General features: G+C 39.6%; 2 protein-coding genes across 2 annotated transcripts in view; both read left to right on the top strand.

Annotated features, from left to right (window-relative positions):
- Positions 1-22,930, top strand: part of LOC133069465 (fatty acid desaturase 2-like protein FADS2B) — a 55,102-nt gene extending 32,172 nt beyond the window's left edge. Inside the window, exons 5-12 of the mRNA XM_061161125.1 lie at positions 7,564-7,689; positions 10,083-10,143; positions 13,717-13,793; positions 13,955-14,052; positions 15,499-15,595; positions 18,401-18,480; positions 21,339-21,464; positions 22,870-22,930. Coding sequence (XP_061017108.1) covers positions 7,564-7,689; positions 10,083-10,143; positions 13,717-13,793; positions 13,955-14,052; positions 15,499-15,595; positions 18,401-18,480; positions 21,339-21,464; positions 22,870-22,930 — 726 coding nt within the window. The remainder of the gene's footprint in view (positions 1-7,563; positions 7,690-10,082; positions 10,144-13,716; positions 13,794-13,954; positions 14,053-15,498; positions 15,596-18,400; positions 18,481-21,338; positions 21,465-22,869) is intronic.
- LOC133063882 (UDP-GalNAc:beta-1,3-N-acetylgalactosaminyltransferase 1-like) lies at positions 2,966-4,809 on the top strand. Its single transcript, XM_061153776.1, has one exon. The coding sequence runs from the start codon at positions 3,317-3,319 to the stop codon at positions 4,310-4,312; it is 996 nt and encodes a 331-aa protein (XP_061009759.1). The 5' UTR covers positions 2,966-3,316; the 3' UTR covers positions 4,313-4,809.
- Positions 22,931-23,516: the final 586 nt, after the last annotated feature.

Genomic DNA, 23,516 nt, shown 5'->3' with positions numbered 1-23,516 from the left:
GATAATGTTCACTGCACAGCCGTGAATTAAGTCAGATTCTATCTCTGGCCCTCAGTGTTCTCATCTCTAATATTAGGAGTTAAAGTGGATCTCAGCTTTTCTATGACATTCTAGATTTAGGTGACTATATTCTCTGGCCCAGAAAGGGGGAAATGCCCTTCAGCCTTCCAATAAGTCAAATCTTTGTACACAAGCCAGGTTGTTTTAGAAAAAACTCATAAGTCATGATTCAGAGACTGTTTTCCTTTAACACAGACAGTTTATATTGAGTTGGAACATACTTAGAACCATCATCTTATCTACACAGTTTCCAGTTGAGAAAATTGAAGCTTAAGTAGACCAAATCACACAGAATTGGATCTGGATTCATATGAGAACTAGGTCTGTCTTCAAAATGGTTAGAGTGAATAATAATATTGTAATTTTATATGACATGGTACATTTAACCAGAAAATTTTTGCAGGTACACTATTCTGCCTTCTCTCCACCAGTCTTAGATGTATGAAGTGTTTTGGATTCACTTGGAAATCTTTACCACAGAATAAAAGCTGAGATGATTATGTTGTTGTGAGTCTCAGTTTATGGATGCCTGCAGTTTCTCACCCCTGTTCTGAGTAATAAGAGGAAAGGTGAGACTCAGTTGCCCTGAAGATGCAGTTGATGTGGTGCCAGTAAACGCAATATTTCAAATCAGTTCCACACTTGGTGGTGCTTTTTAAAAAAATCACTGCTTTACATTGGCTCAAATTTCTACATTGTTGTAGTTGTTCAATCCTAAGTACTATCTAACTCTTTGTAACCCCATGGTATGCAGCACGCCAGGCTTCCCTACCCTTAACTCTCTGCCAGAGTTTGCTCAAACTCATGTCCAGTGAGTCAGTGATGCCATCCAACCATTTCATCCTCTGTCACCCTCTTCTCCTCTTGCCTTCAATAATTCCCAGAATCAGGGTCTTTTCCAATGAGTCATCTCTTCACATCAGGTGGTCAAAGTATTGGAGCTTCAGCATCAGTCATTTCAATAAATAGACAGGGTTTATTTCCTTTAGGATTGACCAGTTTGATCTCCTTACAGTCCAAGGGATTCTCAAGAGTCTTCTTCACCACCACAATTTGAAAGCATCAATTTTTCCATGCTCAGCCTTCTTTATGTTCCAACTCTCACATCTATAGATGACTACTGGAAAAACCATAGCTTTGACTCTACAAACCTTTGTCAACAAAGTGTTGTCTCTGCTTTTTAATATGCTGTCTAGGTTTGTCACAGCTTTCCTTCCAAGGAGCAAGGTTCTTTTAATTTCATGACTGCAGTCACCCTCCATAGTGATTTTGGAGCCCAAGAAAATAAATTCTGTCACTCTTTCAACTTTTCTCCCATCTATTTGCCATGAAGTGATGGGGCTGGATGCCATGATCTTAGTTTTTTTAATGTTGAGTTTTAAGACAGCTTTTTCAATCTGTTCTTTTACAGTCATCAAGAGGCTCTTTAGATCTTCTTTGTTTTCTGCCATTACAGTGGTATCATCTGCATATCTGAGATTGATGATATCTTCCCCAGAAGATGTCCATATTCACTCTGGTCATCTCTTGCTTGACCACATTCAATTTACTTTGATTCATTCATGGATCTAACAGTCGAGGTTCCTACACAATGTTGTAGGCTTCCCAAGTGGCTCATAGTAATGAATCTGTCTGCATTGCAGGAGACCCAGGTTCAATCCTCGAGACTGAACCTGGGAAGATCCCCTGGAGAAGGGCATGGCAACTTACTTCAGTAATCTTGCCTGGAGAATTCCATGGACAGAGGAGCCTGCAGGATACAGTTCATGGAGTCGCAATGTTCTTTACAGCATTGATCTTCACATGTACCACCAGACACATCCACAGCTGAGCCTTGCTTCCACGTTCATCAAGCCTGTTAATTCTCTCCGGAGCTATTCCTCTGCTCCTCCTCAGTAGCATATTGGACATCTCCCAACCTGGGGGTCTCATCTTACAGTGTCATAGCTTTTTGCCTTTTCATACTGTTCATGGAGTTTTCAAGGAAAGAGTACTGGACTGGTGTGCCATCCCCTCCTCCACTGGACCATGTTTTGTCAGAACTCTTCTCCATAACCCATCTATCTCGGATGGCCCTGCACAGTATGGCTCATAGATCCATTGAGTTTTGCAAGCCCCTTCGCCACAACAAGGCTGTAATCCATGAAGGGGAAATCTGTACATACCTTTCTATAAACTGTGTCTTCAGAAACAATTTGTACTAGTTGAAATAAATATAACCTTGATGATTCATGAACAGAATCAGTAAAGGGAAAATTGTTCAAAAAGAAAATCATGTGTACTCAGCCTTTTTGCAGGCAAAACCAAGGATTTATAAGCAAACTGAATATAGGGTTCAACTTTGTTCAGGAGAGAAAATTACCTGTGGCCAGGAAGGAGGTAACAAAAGTATAACATAAACAGCAACATCCTCACTTTATACATGTATCACAATTATTAATTTCAAAACTTGATTTTATGTCAATATACTTTTCCCCTGGAAAAGGCACAGATAGTGAGATTCTCTGGAATTTTCATTCACTTGCTGTGCAACAATATACATGTTCTGGTCTTTGCAGTGTTTGCACAATAAAAGAGCGCACAAAATATCTGCATATGTTTTAGACTTCTGTGCAGTTCTAAAATCAGAAAGAACTCCTCAGAGCATATTTTTAACCCAAACCCAGTATGCATACTTTGAAAACTATGAGGAGCAAGTATTATTATAGAGATAAAGAGGCAGAATATTTGAAGTTAAAAATTTCCTTGCTATTTCCATGACTAAATCCCAAAATATTTTTAACGGGGGAAGTGTCAAGCATATTATTTCCAACAATCCTTTCCATAATGTTGTCCATTTTATAGATGAGGAAGCTGTCCAAGGCAACACCTAGTAGAATGAATTTAAATTCAGGATCGTACAGTCCGCCGCCCGCGCGCGTCGGAGCGGGGTGCGCGCCCTGCGCGGGAGTAGTTCATGGCAAATCTTGTAATTAAGCATGGAATATGGAAAACAAAACACTTCAGCTGGTACTTTAGTCTCATGTGAAATTCTACAGGCATGTGTCTTATAAGCAGTATACAGCAGAATTTTAAGCCAGTCTGAGAGTCTCTGTTTTTCAGTAGAAATTGCAAGCATTATTTTGACTGCTACTTGCTATCAAATGCTCAGTTGGTGAAATTGGAGGTCTTTCACTCAGAAGAGAAAAACCAGGAAAGAAGGTTTCTCTGGGAACTGGCTGGAACCCGAGGCTTGCATGCTTCTGAGCTTCTGTGAATGGCCCCGGCACTCCTGACCACCCTTCCGGCTAGGATGTCACTCAGATCCCTGAAATGGAGCCTCCTCCTGCTGTCGCTGCTGAGTTTCCTGGTGATGTGGTACCTCAGCCTGCCGCATTACAACGTGATAGAGCGTGTGAACTGGATGTACTTCTATGAGTATGAGCCCATTTACAGACAAGACTTCCGCTTCACACTGCGAGAGCATTCAAACTGCTCTCATCAAAACCCATTTCTTGTCATCCTGGTGACCTCACACCCCTCAGATGTGAAAGCCAGGCAGGCCATTAGAGTTACCTGGGGTGAAAAGAAGTCTTGGTGGGGATATGAAGTTCTTACATTTTTCTTATTAGGCCAACAGGCTGAAAAGGAAGACAAAGTGTTAGCATTATCCTTAGAGGATGAACACCTCCTTTATGCGGACATAATACGACAGGATTTTTTAGACACATACAATAATCTGACCTTGAAAACCATAATGGCGTTTAGGTGGGTAACTGAGTTTTGCCCCAACGCCAGGTATATCATGAAGACAGACACTGATGTTTTCGTCAACACTGGCAATTTAGTGAAGTATCTTTTAAATTTAAACCACTCAGAGAAGTTTTTCACAGGTTATCCTCTAATTGATAATTATTCCTATAGAGGATTTTATCAGAAAACCCATATTTCATACCAGGAATATCCCTTCAAGGTGTTCCCACCTTACTGCAGTGGGTTGGGTTATATAATGTCCAGAGATTTGGTGCCGAGAATCTATGAAATGATGAGTCACGTAAAACCCATCAAGTTTGAAGATGTTTATGTTGGGATCTGTTTGAATTTATTAAAAGTGGACATTCATATTCCAGAAGACACCAACCTTTTCTTTTTATATAGGATCCATTTGGATGTCTGTCAGCTCAGACGTGTGATTGCAGCCCATGGCTTTTCTTCCAAGGAAATCATCACATTTTGGCAGGTTATGCTAAGGAACACCACATGTCATTATTAATTTGACATTCTACCCAAGCCTAGAGAAGGGAGGGATACTTTGTAGAAAGTGTTAACGTTAGACTATGAAATCGCCAGTGAAAAACCCATGAGAAGGTCACTGTGTGGCTTACACAAAGCTGAAACTCATGTAGAGCCTATAGACGAGACTAGAGGGTTGCACTTGGCCTGTGGTTTATTATGACAACAATCAAGTCAAGCCTTTTAAAAGTGATATTCAGAGGAGTTAAAATCTTATAAAGGAATGGGAAGTTTTTTTTAAATAAAACTAATAGGGCCAAACAGTTTGAACATGTCATTCTACAGACTAGAGCTTCTTAAATGGGTTTCATTGAATTATAAGCTCATTTATCCATAACAACAAAACAGTGTGCAGTATTATTCATGAGGCATCTAGTCAGTTCAGGGTTTTGTGTATATCTTCATAGATTACTAGTTTTTTTAAATATACAGTTCTGTGTAAAAGAAACTGAAGTTATTTCTGAACAAAGATTAATCTGTTTTTGGTCATTTGGAAGATATTTCAAGATGTTGCAGTATTAAAGAGTTATTAATTATTATTTAATAATACTTAGAGTTTTACACTTTATGGATGTTTGAATGTTTTGGTTTCAATACTGCATAAACAGAATAAACTTTTTCTCCAGTTACTTCAGTGATGAATTTATGGTGAATAGCTCCATTAATGTGTTCTCATTATTGTATATCAATAATCTCTTGGACTTTGATAAATATTTCATCGTGGTAATGTAGAGAAGAATTAAAGCAAGAATATCAAAATTATTGTCTTGTTTTTAAAAACAACCCCTGGTATTTTTAGATGCCACTTCATTTGTCTCATTTTTCTGCCTGGAAATTTGGAGTAATATAGAATGCCAGGTAGCATGTTTCCTTTCAGAAAGGACTCTGAAGCCAAAAAAGAACGAACGAACATGATGGCCAGAATATCATGAAAAGGAGTATCATATTTCAGTGCTTGAGTTGGAAAGAGAAGACTAATTGAGTTGCCGTTAACTGTTCCATGTTTTTTTCATTAACAATCAGTTTGAGAATAAAAAAGAATAAAGAAGAAAAGAAAAAATAAATAAAAAAAAAATAAATAAATTCAGGATCGTTTCAGTACAAAGCCTGGAGACTTTGTATTGCACCAAGAAAGGATATAACTTGGAAATGAGGAATGATTTAGAATGGTTCCTATGTCAGAATTTGTGCAGAGGAAACTTATTTTGCATGCAGCTAATAATCCTCACTTCCCCACTGACCGTTCTCTCCCTTGTCTCTGGTAATTTCAGCTTCCAGAAAGAGGGGCCAGGGTGAAGCTGGCTACTTTTACAGCATACTGATAGTTGTTACCCTGACCACTGTTGTAAGCTCCAGGACCTTGAGCTGTAAAGATATGCTACCTGGTCTATCATGAATCAAAACTTATCTTTTGTATTACCAGTTTCCACAGATGGTCATTGACTAAAAGGTTTACATTGAAACAGAGAACAATTTCTTTTCACAGTGTCTCTGTGTAACTGTCTACTGCTCCTGTTAGACTGTATGTTTCACAGTGTGGGAACGCCATTTTATCATAGCTACCTTTCTGTTCCAGATTCCTGGCTTGGTATCTGACACATAGACATACTTTAAAACAAATAATGAATGGGTGAATAAATGAGTGTCCAACTCTAAGAGTGAGTCGGTGGTATGCAATTTGATGAGAGAATTATAGAGAGCAGTGGAGTCCCAGGACTTTGACGAGTACATGTTGAGTTTATGATACCCAAAACAAAATGTATGGAAAGTGATTGCTCTTGCAAGATTGAGATTCAGAAGAGAGATCCAAGGTGGTGGGAGAGATTCCACAGTAAGGATGTTAGGGAGTATGCAAGGTAAGAAAATAATATCCCTCCTGATGGATGGGGTCAGAGGGGTTTGCTAAGAGAGGTCTCTGCAACAAAGACTATGGAGAGGCAGTGCTAATACCTACAGATTTTCAAACAAACTCAATCCCCTTCCCTCATGTTTAGTTTAGTTTCCCCATAGATGTACAGGGTCTAAGCCAGCAGAGTCCAACAGTAATGTAATGCAAGCCACATTAAAATGGCATGAGTCATTTTAAATTTTCTAATAGCCACATTTTAAAAGGTAACTTTATGATGCCCACACATATTAAAAACATTTTCATTTCAACATGTAATCAGTATAGAAATTAATATATTTTACACTTCCTTTTTTTATTCTGAGGCTTCGAATCCAGTATGTATTATGCATTATACACTTACAAAGTCCACCTTAATTTAACTGGTCACATTTTAAGTGCTCAGTAGCCACATGTGGTTAATGGCTACTATATTGAATACTGCAGATCTAAAACACCAGTTATTGAGAGATATCAAATACACAATAAAAACTCTGATTACTGCTTATTCTTCCATAAATGATTAATGTAATAGGGGAAGAGAGAAGAAATGGAGTATGTCAACATGTCAGCATTCTACCTGCAACATTTCATGTCTCCTCAAATAACCCATAGATGTAAATATCATTATATTATATTCACTAAAGATGAAATTGAGCCTCATAGGTTGGATAATTTGCCCAAACACACAGCAGTATTTGTACATCCAGTGGATGAAACTAGGTTGATGAGTTTCCAAATTCTTTGCTCTATTAAAACCTTCAGGTTTTCACTGAAAGAGAGAAAAATCTCAAACAGCCTAATCAGATTAGTATGTCTTCAGATATGAATATCTTTATTCTCATTTATGCTTTATGAGAGCCTTGAACATGCAATGATCTGAGGCAAGCCCACCTAGGAGATGATTTCAGATCTATGATTCTTTAAAATATTCATTGAAGTAGGATTCCTGGGGCCACTTTTTTTGTGTGCCATAATTAAAGTCTTGGAACTGATGTTTCTTTATTTGTAAAATAAGAATAATTTCTTCCCTACTTATATTCATATGTCTTTTTTAAGTGAGAATGAAATAACATTTCATTTCAACAGATTTTTATTCTTCTTCGTTATCAGGAGTTGTTTTAACCTAATTTTGTGTTCCTGGATCAGATAATTTTTTGTTCATAGACTTTTAGAGCCTATATCCAATGAATCAGTCTGTGACCATGTGGTGGGGGGGGCGGGGGTGGCAATTTCAAGGAGTCAATATCTTATTTTGACTTACGAGATGCAGGCAGAAGACTCTGATAGTGAGTGATATTTCAGGTGAGAAATCTTGCAGCTAATAAATGCTCTCTTCTCCTCAGGGCCTGTCTACAAAATGGTGGAATGACCGACACTTCCAACACCATGTAAAAACAAACATCGACACCAAAGACCCAGATATTGATGTAGGCCCGATTTTTATTGTTGGAGATTTGACACCTGTTGGGGTATGTTTAGAAATCCTGAGCACTGGAAAATGTTCCAGAAAGTGGTTCTTGGAAAGCTCTACACCCTTGTCTTGGGGAGAACAGGCTGAAGGTTCTGGCTTCAAGCACGCTTTCAGAGCATCTCTTCTTCTTTTAAGTCCAGGATATAGATTTGAAATAACTGAATCTGGGGTTCTAAGAATAGAAGAAGATGCAGAGTGAATGACTCTGTGACCTTAAAGATCATTCAGTCCAACTCATTCACAGAAGACATGGCAGTAGCTTCAACAAGTGCTAAATCACAAATATCTAAATATCTAATTACATCAACTAATTCTAGCTGCTAGAAGAAACTAAGCTGTTATTTTTAGTTTAGGTTCATTTTGGTTCATTTATACATGAAACTCATAGGACACTTAGTGACCTTGCTTTTAATTCAGACTTCTTAATTCAGACTTCTTAAGCAAAGAAAGGCAAACTCCAGAATGTCTCAGCTATTGAATTTTTTTTAACCTCAACTTAAAAATCAGCATATAAGGATTATTACCATGTATTTTTAGGAAAGAGTCTTCTTTCAACATAGGAAGTGTAGGGATAACCATAGTAAGGTATCTTTCCTCAAGGGGAAATGATGGATCCTGAGAGTCAGGTGCTTAGGAAGAAGCTCTATCTCCTTCTGGAAGAATTTAGTTTTCATAAAACAAAAGAGTGTAGCTTAGTCAGTTGCTGCCTAGACTTTGTGGTAACGAGAATGGTGCAACTTTCTGAAAATAGGTTTTCCCAGTTTTGGAAGACAACCTTCTTCCAACTAGGAAAAAAGTTTCTTTCATAGATTTAAAGGAAAAACAAAAAACAAAAACATGACTGTAGTCTTCAGTCAGTCGATCTTCACAATGACTCCACAAACAAGTCAGAACTCTGATATCTGTGAATTCCTAGGCTGATCACTAAACTTATGACATTTTGACTTCTCTCCTCATTCCCTTACAGCAATGGAGATTTGTCTCACTGGAGTTCATGACCCCTGACCCCCTCCAGAAGTGCCTTCTGTAGAACTGTATCCAGTTCACATGCTGCTTCTACACAAATAATGGAGACTGCATTCTAGAGACATCACCTCTCCATCAATCTAGAGACAAATCCCTAGAGCCTTAGCTTTCTGTGTATTAAAGTTTCAAAGTGACTCTACATCACTTAGAAATATTTAAACTGTATAATTCAGCTGTTTCATAACAAAATTGTTCTGATAAGCCCTAAATGTTTCTGTTCTTCCCATTTTACTGTCAATCTTTCTACTACTTTCTTCAAACATTCATTCCTTCAACAACTATTAATTAAATCTTCTAGGTGCAAAGTCCTATGCTCACATTCTGAGAGAGTTAGACTTCTCCTTTGGGGTGATACTCAAAAATCAACCCTTCACCTATGTTTGTTAACTCTGCAAAACTTCTCACCCACTCCCTCTTCCATGTTTCCTACTACTTAACTATCCAGAAGCTTGGGAGAAACTGCAAATAACTACTATTACCTTATCACCGTGACATTTCTTTCTATTTATCACAGTAAGAAAAAGAAGAATCAAGTCTAATATGCAAATAAGAGAAGAAATCTATATGTAAAGGGAAGAATAGGGAAAGTAAAAATTGAACACTGTTCATAGTGTTGTTACTGTGTGTACATATATTAAAACTATAGAAGAGGTGTGAATTATCACTCATTCATCTATTCTTTCAATTAAATGCTTACTAAGTATCTTCCAGGTAAGGGAAATACACTCATACATGGTTCCTCTCAAAATATTTGCTGTCTTTATGCATTGGGCACAGCCTAATTATTTAAGAAGGCCTCTAGAAAATGACTCAAATTCCCAGTAATATGATTACATATATATAAAATCATCATGCCTTAAAATGAGGAAATCACAGCATAAGATCCACAGTGGAAACACAGAGGATGAATGATGAGGCATACACTAGGGGTCATGCCTTTTTCATATGACCATTCAATAAATATATATTGAATGGATGAATGGAGATGCAGACTGAGATGCAAGCAGAATTCTATGTACATTGGTTGAAGAAGAGCTTGGAAATTTATCATAAATGTGTCTTTTCCATCACTACTTCACATAAGGACAAAATTTTCAAAATGACTTCCAAGGGAATAATAAAAATAGAAGACCACAATCCCTGTAGTCAAATAGAATAAAGCATCCATGCAAGAACTGCCCACTTTAAATAAAGGAAAAGACACCACAGTCTTCATTTCTGGTTTTCTAGCACTTTAATTTTGATGGTGAACTCTGACTAGATTGCACTTTCTATAGAGAATTTACACAAATACACACAACCTTGAATATAATGACCAGAAGTAGATATTTTCTCTTATTTTAGTTTTATTCTCTCTTCATTCAGCATGGCAAGAACAAAATCAAATACATTGACTACGAGAAGCAGCACCTGTACTTCTACATGGGTGAGTCACCAGGGAACCACATTTCTTTTCATCCCGTTTCCCTGAAGCAAACAGTCATCAAGCCAGAAGGATGGGATCCTTCCACAGAGACCAGTCAACATCTTACTGTACCTGAGAAAAGCAGCAGGTTTTATTTTTGACTTAGGGAGGTGATATATGAAAGTTAGTTCAGTCGCTCAGTCATGTCCAACTCTTTGCAACCCCATGGACTGAAGCACGCCAGGCCTCCCTGTCCAACTCCTGGAGTTTACTAAAACTCATGTCCATTGAGTCAGTAATGCCATCCAACCGTCTCATTCTCTGTTGTCCCCTTCTTCTCCCGCCTTCAATCTTTTCCAGCATCAGGGTCTTTTCAAATGAGTCAGTTCTTTGCATCAGGTGTCCAAAGTATTGGAGTTTCAGTTTCAACATCAGTACTTCCAATGAACACTCAGGACTGATCTCCTTTAGGATGGACTGGTTGCATCTCCTTGCAGTCCAAGGGACTCTCCAGTCTTCTCCAACACCACAGTTCAAAATCACCAATTCTTCAGTGCTCAGCTTTCCTTATAGTCCAACTCTCACCTACATACATGACCACTGGAAAAACCATAGTCTTGACTAGATGGACCTTTGTTGGCAAAGTAATGTCTCTGCTTTTTAATATGCTGTCTAGGTTGGTCATAACTTTCCTTCCAAGGAGTAAGTGGCTTTTAACTTCATGGCTGCAGTCACCATCTGCAGTGATTTTGGAGCCCCCCAAAAATAAAATTTGCCACTGTTTCCACTGTTTTTCCATCTACTTGCCGTGAAGTGATGGGACCAGATGCCATGATCTTAGTTTTCTGAATGTTGAGCTTTAAGCCAACTTTTTCACTCTCCTCTTTCACTTTCATCAAGAGGCTCTTTAGTTCTTCACTTTCTGCCATAAAGGTGGTGTCATCTGCATATCTGAGGTTATTGATATTTCTCCCAGCAATCTTGATTCTAGCTTGTGGTTCTTCCAGCCCAGCACTTCTCATGATGTACTCTGCATATAAGTTAAATAGGCAGGGTGACAATATACAGCCTTGCCTTACTCCTTTTACTATTTGAAATATGAAAAAGAAAATAGAAAAGCAATTAGGCATTCTTAACAGGCATCTCATCACTCTGGCTACTAGGCAGGGATGGAGATCTTCCAAGAAGGATGGGAGGCAGGATGCCAATCAAAGGGGCCTGGTATCTGTGATTCTCATCCTGGATAAACTAAATACTATCAAGAAGAAAAGGATAGTGGTATTTGGTAGGGAGGAAAAATAGGAAAATACTGACAGTAGATGCCAGAAAAAGTAGTCTCAAAAATAAAAGTTACCTATAGAGTTTCTGTGTGAAAGAAAGTTAACTGTTCCCCATGGCTTACATACAGCTGTAGAAGATACTTTAGTGGACAGAGACATACATACATTTTACAAATAAAATGGGACTGAATGTTAGTGTAGGCTTGAGAGAAAATAGGATAGCTGGATAATGCTAATACCAATAAAAAAAAAAAAAAAGTCAGAAGCAAAAACGCTTTGCTTTTAGCCAAGTCAAGTCATGATAGTTCACAAAGATAGGCTTAGTGGAACCCCAAAATTGTTCATCTAAAATATGCCTACATATTTGGAAAATAAGCCTAAATTAGGGTAGCTTCCAAACATTCCCTATAAATCAGTGGTTCTCAGCTAGTAGCACTGTTGCCCCAGTGGGACAGTTGACACACTCTAGATACTTCTTGGTTAGCATGAAAAGGAGGGAGGGACAGTGCTGACATCTGGGTGGCAGAAGCCAAGGATGCTACTATAAGATATTGTAAATAACTTACAATACACAGGACAACTTTGAACAACAAAGAATTATTTGGTCTGAAAATGCCAATAGGGCTAATGCTGAAAAACTGTTGCAGATGATCTGATTTGCCCAAATGTTAGTCAGCAGAGGTCATCTGTCACATGTCTGACCAGGATGGCCTATGGGCCCATTTTTATGCAACATGGGAACCAACACCCACTGCTACCTCTTCCACTGCTAGAATTCTGCATACCTATCTTAAAGTAGTCCTTCTCTTGCATGACCAAAAAGAGTAATGAGGACACTGGTGCCCCAGTTTGAAAGGTAACTGATCCTCAGCCTAGAGATATGTGTGTTCACATTAGAAAAATCCGTTGGAGTCTCTTGTCTGAACTCTCCTCCTATGTATAGCTCAACAATACAACCTTAACTTAGGAGGAATGAATCAATGGTATATTCACAGCAGAATGCAGATTCACAGCAGAATGCCCAGTTCACAAAACACATGATCTTCAGGAGCTATTTCATTTTGTCTTTTCCTTTCAAATATCTTCAACTTAGGATGTCAGGTTTAAATGAATCATACTCAGTCTCTCAAAGAGAAATAGGGCTGGACATTTGGAAAAGGAAGCAAGACAGCTTTGATTCAAGCATCTGTAGTCGGGAAAAGGAACATCAATATAGACTGAGGTCAACTCTGGTGAAAAAAAGGTGGGAGACTTTTTTTTAAAAAACATATGGGTATGCTAAAGGAAATTATTGAAAGAGGTTAAAGGTAGGTGAAACTGCTCTTGTGATTAAGCCATCGGCTTCTTGTAACCCATGCTTATCAAGTCCAGCTCCTTGATAAAAGAGGGTAAAGAGCTGAATTCTTAATGATTACATTTCAAAGGGATGACTCCCAATCCTTGAGAAAGACATTTCTGGGTCGGGCAAGATCCATCTCAGAAGGACAGAGAAAGAACTTTACAATTTTAAGTTTTCTAACAAATGATCTAAGAAAACAGAGGTCAGAAGCCTACAGTCAGGTTTTGGCTTAAACAAACAGTAAGTTCTTTGGACAGTCTTGAAGTTTCTCAGGCAGGAACTTTAAGGGTGTCAGGGTCATCCCAAGGACATGCCATGAGCTGTTCTTAGAAACTTTGCTACTGTTGGTTCAAGTCTCTTAGTATGTAGGGTGGACAAAATCATTTATGCTGACAGTTCACAGACTTTGAAAGTGTATAGGTCAAGTTTGAAGCCTAGTCAGGAAGGGGACTCAGAGCATCTGACTAAAGTTTGATCAAGGAGAGAGTTGTCAAAATCTGAAGGGTCTCCACATGACTCCTACGTGCTCCAGGCAACTTCACTGGTCCTTGGGGAGAAGCAGGTAAATAACTATCTGGCAAGAACTCAGTATACCTGCTCTGTATCTGCCATCTCAACATACTGTGACAGGGCCCAACATGAAGGATTGTGAAGGATTGAAGGATTCCAGGGACCTTGAGAAAACTTGGAAGCTCATAGCAGAAGCCTTTCCAGGATGCCTTCATCAAGAATGACTCAGATCCTCAAAGCTTCTCTAGTCTCCTTAAGGGAGCTTGAACCAAAGTCCTGGTTGAGCCTCAGAGACTCTAAAAGCCCAGCAGCACCTAGGATGCAGTTGTGGATCTCCACCTTGCATCCCTTCTCAGGGGCAATATTCCAGGGGGAGCATGTTAAGGAGATCAACTCACACTAGCTTCCACAGGAATCATATCTGCTCATCTGTTCAACATCTTCTGTCTTTGTTTTTGTTTTCAGTTGGGGCCCCCCTTTTCATGCCAGTATATCTGAACCTGGAATCCATGCAAGACATGTACCTCAGAAGGTACTGGGAGGTGAGTAACTCAATTCTTTCTCTAAAGCTAGATCAGACTGGTAGAAAATGGGAAATGTAAACACTTGGTCCTTTCCAGATGTAGCTTCCTTGAGTACCAGGATATGAGATTTAGCCAGTTTTATTTTCACTAGCTTAACTTTCAAACACTTCTTTCTGCAGGACATTGCCTGGGTCAGCAGCTTTTACATTCGCTATTTCATCACATTTGGTCCTTTCTATGGAATCTTTGGAACCATGGTGCTCATATATTTAACCAAGTAAGAAAACAAGAATATTCTTAGTTACCTGGATGGTCCTCTTACCTTTCTTATCTGATTTATTTATGATTAGCAATGATCAGCAGATTATGAGAGCTGGCTGCATTCTTGTAACTGAAACATTCCCAAGAAAATGCAGGGCAAAAAAAGTTCAAATAGTTGAATGAGTTCCTTGGAAAATGAACTTGCCCAATCTTGCCTTTTTCTTCCCCCACTTGCTTAATTACCAGTTGCAGTACAATATTCCCTCAGCATCTGTGGGGGACTGAGCCTTAGACCTGCCTTGATTACCAAAATTCAGAGAGATTCAGGTCCCATTGTCAGCTATCCCTATCTGTGTTTCCACACCAGTAGATTCAACCAACCATGGATCTTATAATATTGTACATATTTCCTGAAAAAATATCCATATTTAAGTGAACCAGTGTGTTGCTCAAACGTCACCTGTAGTCTTCCTGATCACAAAGCCCTTAAAACTGTAATCCAGTTGTTTATAATTCTTGCCAATGATCATGGAAGTACAGGATTTTTTAAAGTTATTTTTGACTAGAGATTTTTCCCAACACCTAAATGACTTCAGACTGAATAACCTTCTTCAACTTCCCAATTTATTCCTTCTTCATTCATTTGCATTATTATTCTAAATCCTCCATGACAATAACGGTATAGCTACTATGTCTCAAGCTAAATGCTTTAGCTAAAGCATTTTTGCTAAATGCTTTACATGCATTCTTATTTGATATAATCAATCCATGCACAACTCTGTAATATAGATAGCATTAGCTTCATTTTTCTGATAAGAGAACTAAAGTTCAGAGAATTAAATAACCTACTCAAGGTTATAGAGCAAATAAGGGCCAGTGGCAGTGAAAAATCAGAGCTTGAACCCAGCTCTATCTGATGACAACACCCAAGCTATTGATCACATTGCATATATCCTTAAGTTGTTTTAGTCACTAAGTCACATCCAACTCTTTTGGGACCCCATGGACTGTAGCCTGCCAGACTCTTCTGTTCTTGGGTGTTCACAGGCAAGAATACTGGAGTGGGTTGCCATTTCTTTCTCCAGGGGATCTTCCCAACCCAAGGATCAAACTCGCATCTCCTACCTTAACAGGTGTATTCTTTTCCACTGATCCACCTAGGAAGCTTGCCCTTAAGTTACCTAGGTATCTTTTGAGTCTTTCACCAATGCCAGAGAAAACTTCAGGAGCATGGCTCCTGTACGTTAGACTACAATGCAGGCCATGTGACTGGATGTGTAATGTGTCATCTCTAGATATAAAGGCCTCCAAAGAAGAAAACAAATAACCACCATATTATTGGAAACTTGGAGTAACTGCCATTTCCTCCAATGCCCAGCGAGCTCTGCCAGTGGTTAGGCAAACCCAGCAATTAGAATTGAAACTCCCCAACTGATCACATCCTCCTTTTATTCTCTAAAAGGCTTCTTGAAAGTCCCTGGTTTGGATATGTTAGCCAGATGAGCCACATACCAATGAAAATCAGCAGAGAGGAGAACAAGGACTGGTTCAGCACTCAGGTAATCAGGCATTTCCTGGGAAGCATCTACCAAAACATCCTGATTTAGAATTTGCTTACCTCAAATCATAATTCATATTTATTGAAGGCTTGCCAGGGGCCAAAGTACTGTCAACTGCTTTGCATGTAACTACATAATATATGTGCCATGATTATTTCCACTTTATACATGACAAATTTGAGGCACGAAGTTGAGTAACTTGCATAGTATCACACAGCTAATAAGTGGTAGAAACAGTCTTATTTATGTATTTATTTATTTGGCTGTACTGTATATGGCATGCATAATCTTAGTTCAACAACCAGGGATCAAACCTGTGCTCCATGCAGTGGAAGCACAGAGTAGGAACCACTGAACCACCTGTGAATTCTGTAGAAGTATGTTTTAAAACTGAGCAGTTTGATTTTAGAGTCTTTGATTTAAACCAGGTTTCAGTAAACTACACACCAAGAGCCCAACCTAGCCCAGCTCTCTGTTTTTGTAAATAAAGTTTCATTGGTACACAGCCACACTCATACATTTACATATCCTCTATGACAGCTTTCATGCCAAAACAACAGAACTGGGTAGCTGTGGTAGAGAATTAAAATAGTTACTGCCTGGTACTTTACAAAAAAGGACTCCTGCTCCAACATGACATAGTTTTTCAATGAATCTGAGACTCCTAGAATTACAGAATGAATTTGTACCTGGAAGAACCCTGGAATCCCCTCATCTCATTGTATAGATAAAGAGACCCAGAGAGGAGACCTGGCATTCTCTCCAAGCACGCTGTTAACGATTAGCAGAACTGTGACCTATGCAGAATTCCACTTCCTCCCAAGCCTTCTACTGGTTATGCCATGTTTAACTGGAGAATCCAGTCATCATATTGCTTCTTAAAGTTCATTCCCAGATTCAGTGGATTCTCTAATCATGGACCCACTTTCCACTCTTAAAATTTATTGAGAACTTCAAACAACTTCTTTCTGTGGAGGTTATATACATTTATATTTACTGTATTTGAAATTAAAACTGAAGATTTTAAAACATTGATTATTTTAAAATGACAAGAATAAGGCCAATACATGTTACCATCAGAGTGATGAAGTCATTGCCTGTTTAGTAACCTCTGGAAAAACCCATGCTATAGGCATGTGAGGAAGAATGAAAAATGCATATACCATCTCAGAAGTATTATTGGAATCGTTTTGAACTTGAGGATCCCCTGAAAGTGTTCTGGGGAACTCCAAGGTACTCTAAAGTATACTTTGATCTACCTTGATATACAGTAACTTCAAAAATAACATTTGAAATGGCAGCAACAATAAGAATTAAGCCTTAGGAAGGTACTGAATAAAATGACATTCATCAGGGTTCTGGGCTCCCCATGTGGTTCAGTCATAAAGAATACACCTGCCCATGTAATAGATGCAGGTTCCATCCCTGGGTCAGATGATCACCTGGAGGAGAAAATGGCAACTCACACTAGTAGGCTCACCTGGAAAATTCCATGGACACAGGAGTCTGATAGGCTATAGTCCATGGGGTCACAAACAGTAGGACACAACTGAGCACACATGCATAGTACAGTACTAAGAGTTTAAGGTAGTCTGAGAAGCCTATGAACTTCTTCTCAGGCTGTTTCAAAATGTATAAAATAGATTACAAAAGGAACTGCTGCTGCTGCTGCTGCTGCTGCTGAGTCACTTCAGTCGTGTCCGACCCTGTGTGACCCCACAGGGCAGCCCACCAGGCTCCCCCGTCCCTGGGGTTCTCAAGGCAAGAACACTGGAGTGGGTTGCCATTTCCTTCTCCAATGTGTGAAAGTGAAAAGTGAAAGTGAAGTCGCTCAGTCATGTCTGACTCGTAGCGACCCGATGGACTGCAGCCTACCAGGCTCCTCCGTCCATGGGATTCTCCAGGCAAGAGTACTGGAGTGGGGTGCCATTGCCTTCTCCAACAAGGAAGTACTTGTATACAAATGCATTTCCATTCACATACCCTTAGTTAAAGGGCTTGAATACAATACTCCCCATTTATTCAGTTCAGTTTAGTCGCTCATTCATGTCCGACTCTTTGCGACCTCATGAACCAAAGCACACCAGGCCTCCCTGTCCATCACCAACTCCCGGAGTCCACCCAAACCCATGTCCATGGAGTCGGTGATGCCATCCAACCATCTCATCCTCTGTTGTCCCCTTCTCCTCCTGCTCTCAATCTTTCTGAGCATCAGGGTCTTTTCAAATGAGTCAGCTCTTTGCATCAGGTGGCCAAACTATTAGAGTTTCAGCTTCAACACCAGTCCTTCCAATGAACACTCAGGACTGATCTCCTTCAGTTGGATCTCACTGCAGTCCAAAGGTTAGAAGTCCTTTAAGCCTACCCCTTGGAAATGGTATTCAAAGACCCCTACAATTTCTACCAAAGCCCTACAATCCCAAGTACATCTGCCAAAGTTCTTATTCACGACAACTTAGTCTTCTGTATTTGAGGGTTGGTAGTGAGGTACTCCCCTCAACTCTATGTAATTTATCATATCTATCTTCTCAACTCAGGGATTGAACTCACATCTCCTGTGTCTCCTGCATGACAGGTGGATTCTTTACCTACTGAGCCACTGGGGAGGCCTGCCTAACCTGTACTTCTGAGCAAAATACCTTATTGCCTTTATATGATATTTATATAAAACTGTATTTCATTTTTAATCCTTCATGGTTTCTTACAAAAAATAGGTACTCAATGAGCACCTGTTGAATGACTGTATAAAATAAATATTTTGACACATGGGCTCATTTACATCTAACATAAGTTTTTTCTTTGCAGGTCTTGGCCACCTGTGATGTTGAACTGTCCTTTTTCAGTGACTGGTTCACTGGGCACTTGAACTTCCAAATTGAGCACCAGTGAGTGACAGAATAAAATTTATGATAAAGGGCAAGGGCTGTCACTAATAACTGCTCTACATATAGTCCAGAGTAGAGCACTGAGCTTGGGATCTTAAAGGGAATAGAATGAACCAGGATTCTCTAATGAATGTTATTTTTCTACTAACATCAATGATAAGGGAAGAGAGAAATGAAGGTGTCACAATTGTGAGTAAATGGAGTGAAATCTTGGAAAAGTATCAGTGACTCAGTTTCCAGATTCCTATGGGCTTAGGAATTGGTGATTGTTCTCTTTGCATTTGCTTCTTTGGCAAAAATCCAAGAAAAATCAGGACACTTGGGTAAGCAACTTGTGTTCAAAATTAACTTCACTATAATTCAAACATGTGCTTATCTGTGTCTTTACAGCCCAGTTTACAATATAGTGAATAATAGAGTCCCTGCTGCAATTTCAAAATGGTATCTGGAAATACTTTACCAACGGGTCAGTTAGGGAGAGGAAATGGGTAGTTCATGCCTTGATGATAGATAATACATGAGAGTCAGTTTCTCCAGAATATCAGAGAGAAGCTTTCCACATTCTCTTTGTCTAAGCCATGTGTGTCTATGGCAGTCAAAGGAGGAACAAGATCTTTATTGGTTCAATGGATTTTTTCATTATATTTCTCATATTAGTGTTTGAAAATTTCAGCAAAACAAAGGAAGGACTATTATTCATAATTTTATTAAAGAAGAGGTTTACATCCAAGATGGTCATCTGGCTAGTGAAAACTTGGGATTAAAAATCCATCTTTCTTCACTTCTTATTCCTTTCCTGGGACTTTTAGTTATTTTCCATGACTTAATATAAGGCAGAAGATATTAAAAAGAGGTGGCAAGAATACACAGAAGAACTGTACAAAAAAGATCTTCACGACCCAGATAATCACAATGGTGTGATCACTCACCTAGAGCCAGACATCCTGGAATGCAAAGTCAAGCGGGCCTTAGAAAGCATCATTATGAACAAAGCTAGTGGATGTGATGGAATTCTAGTTGAGCTATTTCAAATCCTGAAAGATGATGTTGTTAAAGTGCTGCACTCAATATGCCAGCAAATTTGGAAAACTCAGCAGTGGTCACAGGACTGGAAAAGGTCAGTTTTCATTCCAATCCCAAAGAAAGGCAATCCCAAAGAATGCTCAAACTACCGCACAATTGCACCCATCTCACATGCTAGTAAAGTAATGCTCAAAATTCTCCAAGCCAGGCTTCAGCAATAATGTGAACCAAGAACTTCCAGATGTTCAAGCTGGTTTTATAAAAGGTAGAGGAACCAGAGATCAAATTGCCGAGATCTGGTGGATCATTGAAAAAGCAAGAGAGTTCCAGAAAAACATCTATTTCTGCTTTATTGACTACACCAAAGCCTTCCATATGTGGATCACAATAAACTGTGGAAAATTCTGAAAGACATGGGAATACCAGACCGCCTGATCTGCCTCTTGAGAAACCTGTATGCAGGTCAGGAAGCAACAGTTAGAACTGGACATGGAAAAACTGACTGGTTCCAAATAGGAAAAGGAGTACGTCATGGCTGCATATTGTCACCCTGCTTATTTAGCTTATATACAGGTAACATCATGAGAAATGCTGGGCTGGAAGAAGCACAAGCTGGAATCAAGATTGCCAGGAGAAATATCAATAACCTCAGATATGCAGATGACACCACCCTTATGGCAGAGGTGAAGAGGAACTAAAAATCCTCTTGATGAAAGTGAAAGAGGAGAGTGAAAAAGTTGGCTTAAAGCTCAACATTCAGAAAACTAAGACTGTGGCATCTGGTCCCATCACCTCATGGGAAATAGATGGGGAGACAGTGGAAACAGTGTCAGACTTTATTTTTCTGGGCCCCAAAAGCACTGCAGATGGTGACTGCAGCCATGAAATTAAAAGATGCTTACTCCTTGGAAGGAAAGTTATGGCCAACCTAGATAGCATATTAAAAAGCAGAGACATTACTTTGCCAACAAGGGTCCGTCTGGTCAAGGCTATGGTTTTTCCAGTGGTCATGTATGGATGTGAGAGTTCGACTATAAAGAAAGCTGAGCACCGAGAAATTGATGGTTTTGAACTGTGGTGTTGGAGAAGACTCTTGAGAGTCCCTTGGACTGCAAGGAGATCCAACCAGTCCATCCTAAAAGAGATCAGTCCTGGGTGTTCATTGGAAGGACTGATGCTGACACTGAAACTCCAGTCCTTTGGTCACCTCATGTGAAGAGTTGACTCATTGGAAAAGACCCTGATGCTGGGAGGGATTGGGAGCAGGAGGAGAAGGGGACAACAGAGGATGAGATGGCTGGATGGCATGATTGACTCGATGGGCATGAGTTTGGATAAACTCCAGGAGTTGGTGATGGACAGGGAGGCCTGGGGTGCTGTGATTCGTGGGGTCGCAAAGAGTCAGACACAACTGAGTGACTGAACTGAACTGAATATACATTCATCTATGCTTGCTAAGGAAGTTAGAAAAACAGAGATAAGACAGAGATTAGCAGGGGCGGGGTGGGTTGTTCAGTATCTCCAGTTCTCTGGGTAGTTCTAAATGGTAAAAAGTTGTAAATGGTATACTTTCATTTGATCAGGCCAAAAATAAACAGTTGATGGAGCTAAAACATATTCTTAGTTCTTCCTAAACATATGCCACCCACAAGGCTTGTAGTGGGTTAAGGAATAAGAAGAGTCTGCCAGCAAGTTTAATTTCCCAAAACAAAAGTATTGTGCAAGGTCAAGGTTGGGTCTGTGTGGTTGATATCATTTTAATTTGTAAAAGGGGAATGGGAACTTTGGGTTTCTCCTTAGGTCTGAGAAGTTTTATATCTTCTCTATTTCCCTAGTCTATTTCCCACAATGCCACGCCATAATTATCACAAGGTGGCACCTCTGGTGAAGTCACTGTGTGCCAAGCATGGACTGCAGTACGTGAATAAGCCCATGTTGAAGGCATTTGGAGATATTGTCAGGTAATAACAGTCCCGCAACCCACAATTCTCATTTTCCTTCACTGCTGGTCCCCAGACTCTTCACTTCTTTATGAATCATTCAGCCAATAGCTATTTATTAAGGAACAGCCACATGCCCACCAGGGACATGAGGCTCTATAAGGACTGAGTCTCTATAAGGAGCAACACTAACACAGAACTGATAACAATAATTCCTACCATTTACCTGCTGCCTTCTGGGTACTTCTTAGTGCCTTGATGCCCTACTAAATTTCAAGCTTCTTATAAACCAGGGTTCTGTATTATTTGTCTTTGTATCACCCAAAGAGCCTTGACATGCTTTAGAACTTAACCGGTAGAAGGGACTCTCAAATCATCTGGTCCAGGGTTGCAAACTAAGATGCTTGCAGGGTCTGATGGGACAGGCAGGGGTGACTCTTTCTATAGGAACTGAGAATCCATACTCATCCTAAACCATGCACAGTTCCCTGGAGAATCCTGTGCTTGTCAAATTAATAGCCAAAACCTTGGTTGAATCTTTTTTATTTTTTTAATTTTAAGATTAGGAAAAAGAAAAACACTATCTTATTAATATGAATAAATAAGCCATCAAGGCTAGACCTAGTCAGATCTGATCACTGAACAGTGATCCATCTTCACTTTCTACCACTGCCCTCCTCCTTTCCTGCCCTCCAGATATATGACCTCCATTCAGCTGCTACATAACTACCTGCCCCTTGCCCATGACACATCCTTGGTCATGTTTTCTTCTACCAGAATAATCTTCCAACCTGCCTCCCCCCTCCTATCACCTTCCCAATTTCCACTCACTCTCCAAAGCTCACCTGAACAGTCTTTTGTTCATCTCAGTCCTCCCTTGCTCCCAAGTCTAAACCTGTCACATTTGCTTCTTATAACACTTGCTTCTCTTCATGTCTGACCTTTATCACAATCATGATTAAATAGCATATTGGGTAATATGTGTCTCCCAGTGCAGACCAGGAACTCCAGGTGGACAAGACTCTTTCACTTCTGTATCACCAGAGCCTAGAAAATGTTTCACTTTATAAAGTAAGAGAGGTCGGTGAATACAGGATGAGTTGGTTTATAGTTATATGTTTTATCTTATAGAAATTCAGCAGAGCTTTTTCTCTTAATACTGGAGGAAAGGAAAGTGATGCTTTGGAGTATAGAAAAGCATAAAACAAAAGAAAATCTCAATCTCCTCCATATAGAAAATGTGAAATCACTTTCTAAAACATGTCAGTATTTGACTCCCTCCACCAGGCAAGATAGAAAGAGGTCTTTCAGATATAGCTGAAAATGACAATGTTATAAAGTATTGAGTAAAAGAGTGAATGCTCCTTGAAGTAGCTCCTTTGACCTGAGTCTCAGCTACTCATGCTTTTGTCTATTCCTCTTGCAGGGCCCTGAAGAAGTCTGCAGCCCTCTGGAAGGAGGCTTACTGCACGCATCCAGAAACATAATGCAGATGTGCAGGTGCTAAAGAGAAAACCACAGGCCCCAAAAGTGTCACTTGTGCTAAAGCCCATGACACCAAACCTCTACAATACCTGACACAATTGCAGTTACAGCCTTCCCCAGAAATGTAATCTTAATCATCTAGTCTGGAATTTTGGTGTAGGCAATGTGGTGGTGATCTGTTGTGTTTTACTCCTTCTCCATTCCTATCCCTGGCCCAGAGAAAGGACATATATATATCTGCATGATAAAACCCTTGTAATCCCCCCCAAAAAAAGGTGTCTGCCCTGAATATACTTTGCTGATGGCTTCTTTGCCCCTCATTTCTTCCTATAAAAACCTTCCATTTGCACAACCCCTCAGAATTCCCTTCTGCTTAGTCACTGGGATATTGCTGGATTCAGAAGTCTTTGAATAAAGCCAAGGAAATCTTCAAATTTACTCAATTGAATTTTTTTTAACAGCTTGTTCAATAAACTTCCCAGAGGAGGACACCCAAGGCCTATTACTTTCACAACTTACCAGATCACTGAGCATGGCATTAGAATTAATTCAGATGATCAATCCTGTGGATCATTTCTGCCCTCTGCT

Source organism: Dama dama, chromosome 1, assembly GCF_033118175.1.
Source record: "Dama dama isolate Ldn47 chromosome 1, ASM3311817v1, whole genome shotgun sequence".
NCBI classification, from domain to species: domain Eukaryota; kingdom Metazoa; phylum Chordata; class Mammalia; order Artiodactyla; family Cervidae; genus Dama; species Dama dama.
Note: the sequence above shows the minus strand (reverse complement) of the source record. Positions and strands in the feature narration are given on the sequence as shown.

Excerpts from the sequence above, each read along its gene's own strand:
- LOC133063882 (XM_061153776.1), top strand. The coding sequence starts at position 3,317 with ATGGCCCCGGCACTCCTGACCACCCTTCCGGCTAGGATGTCACTCAGA.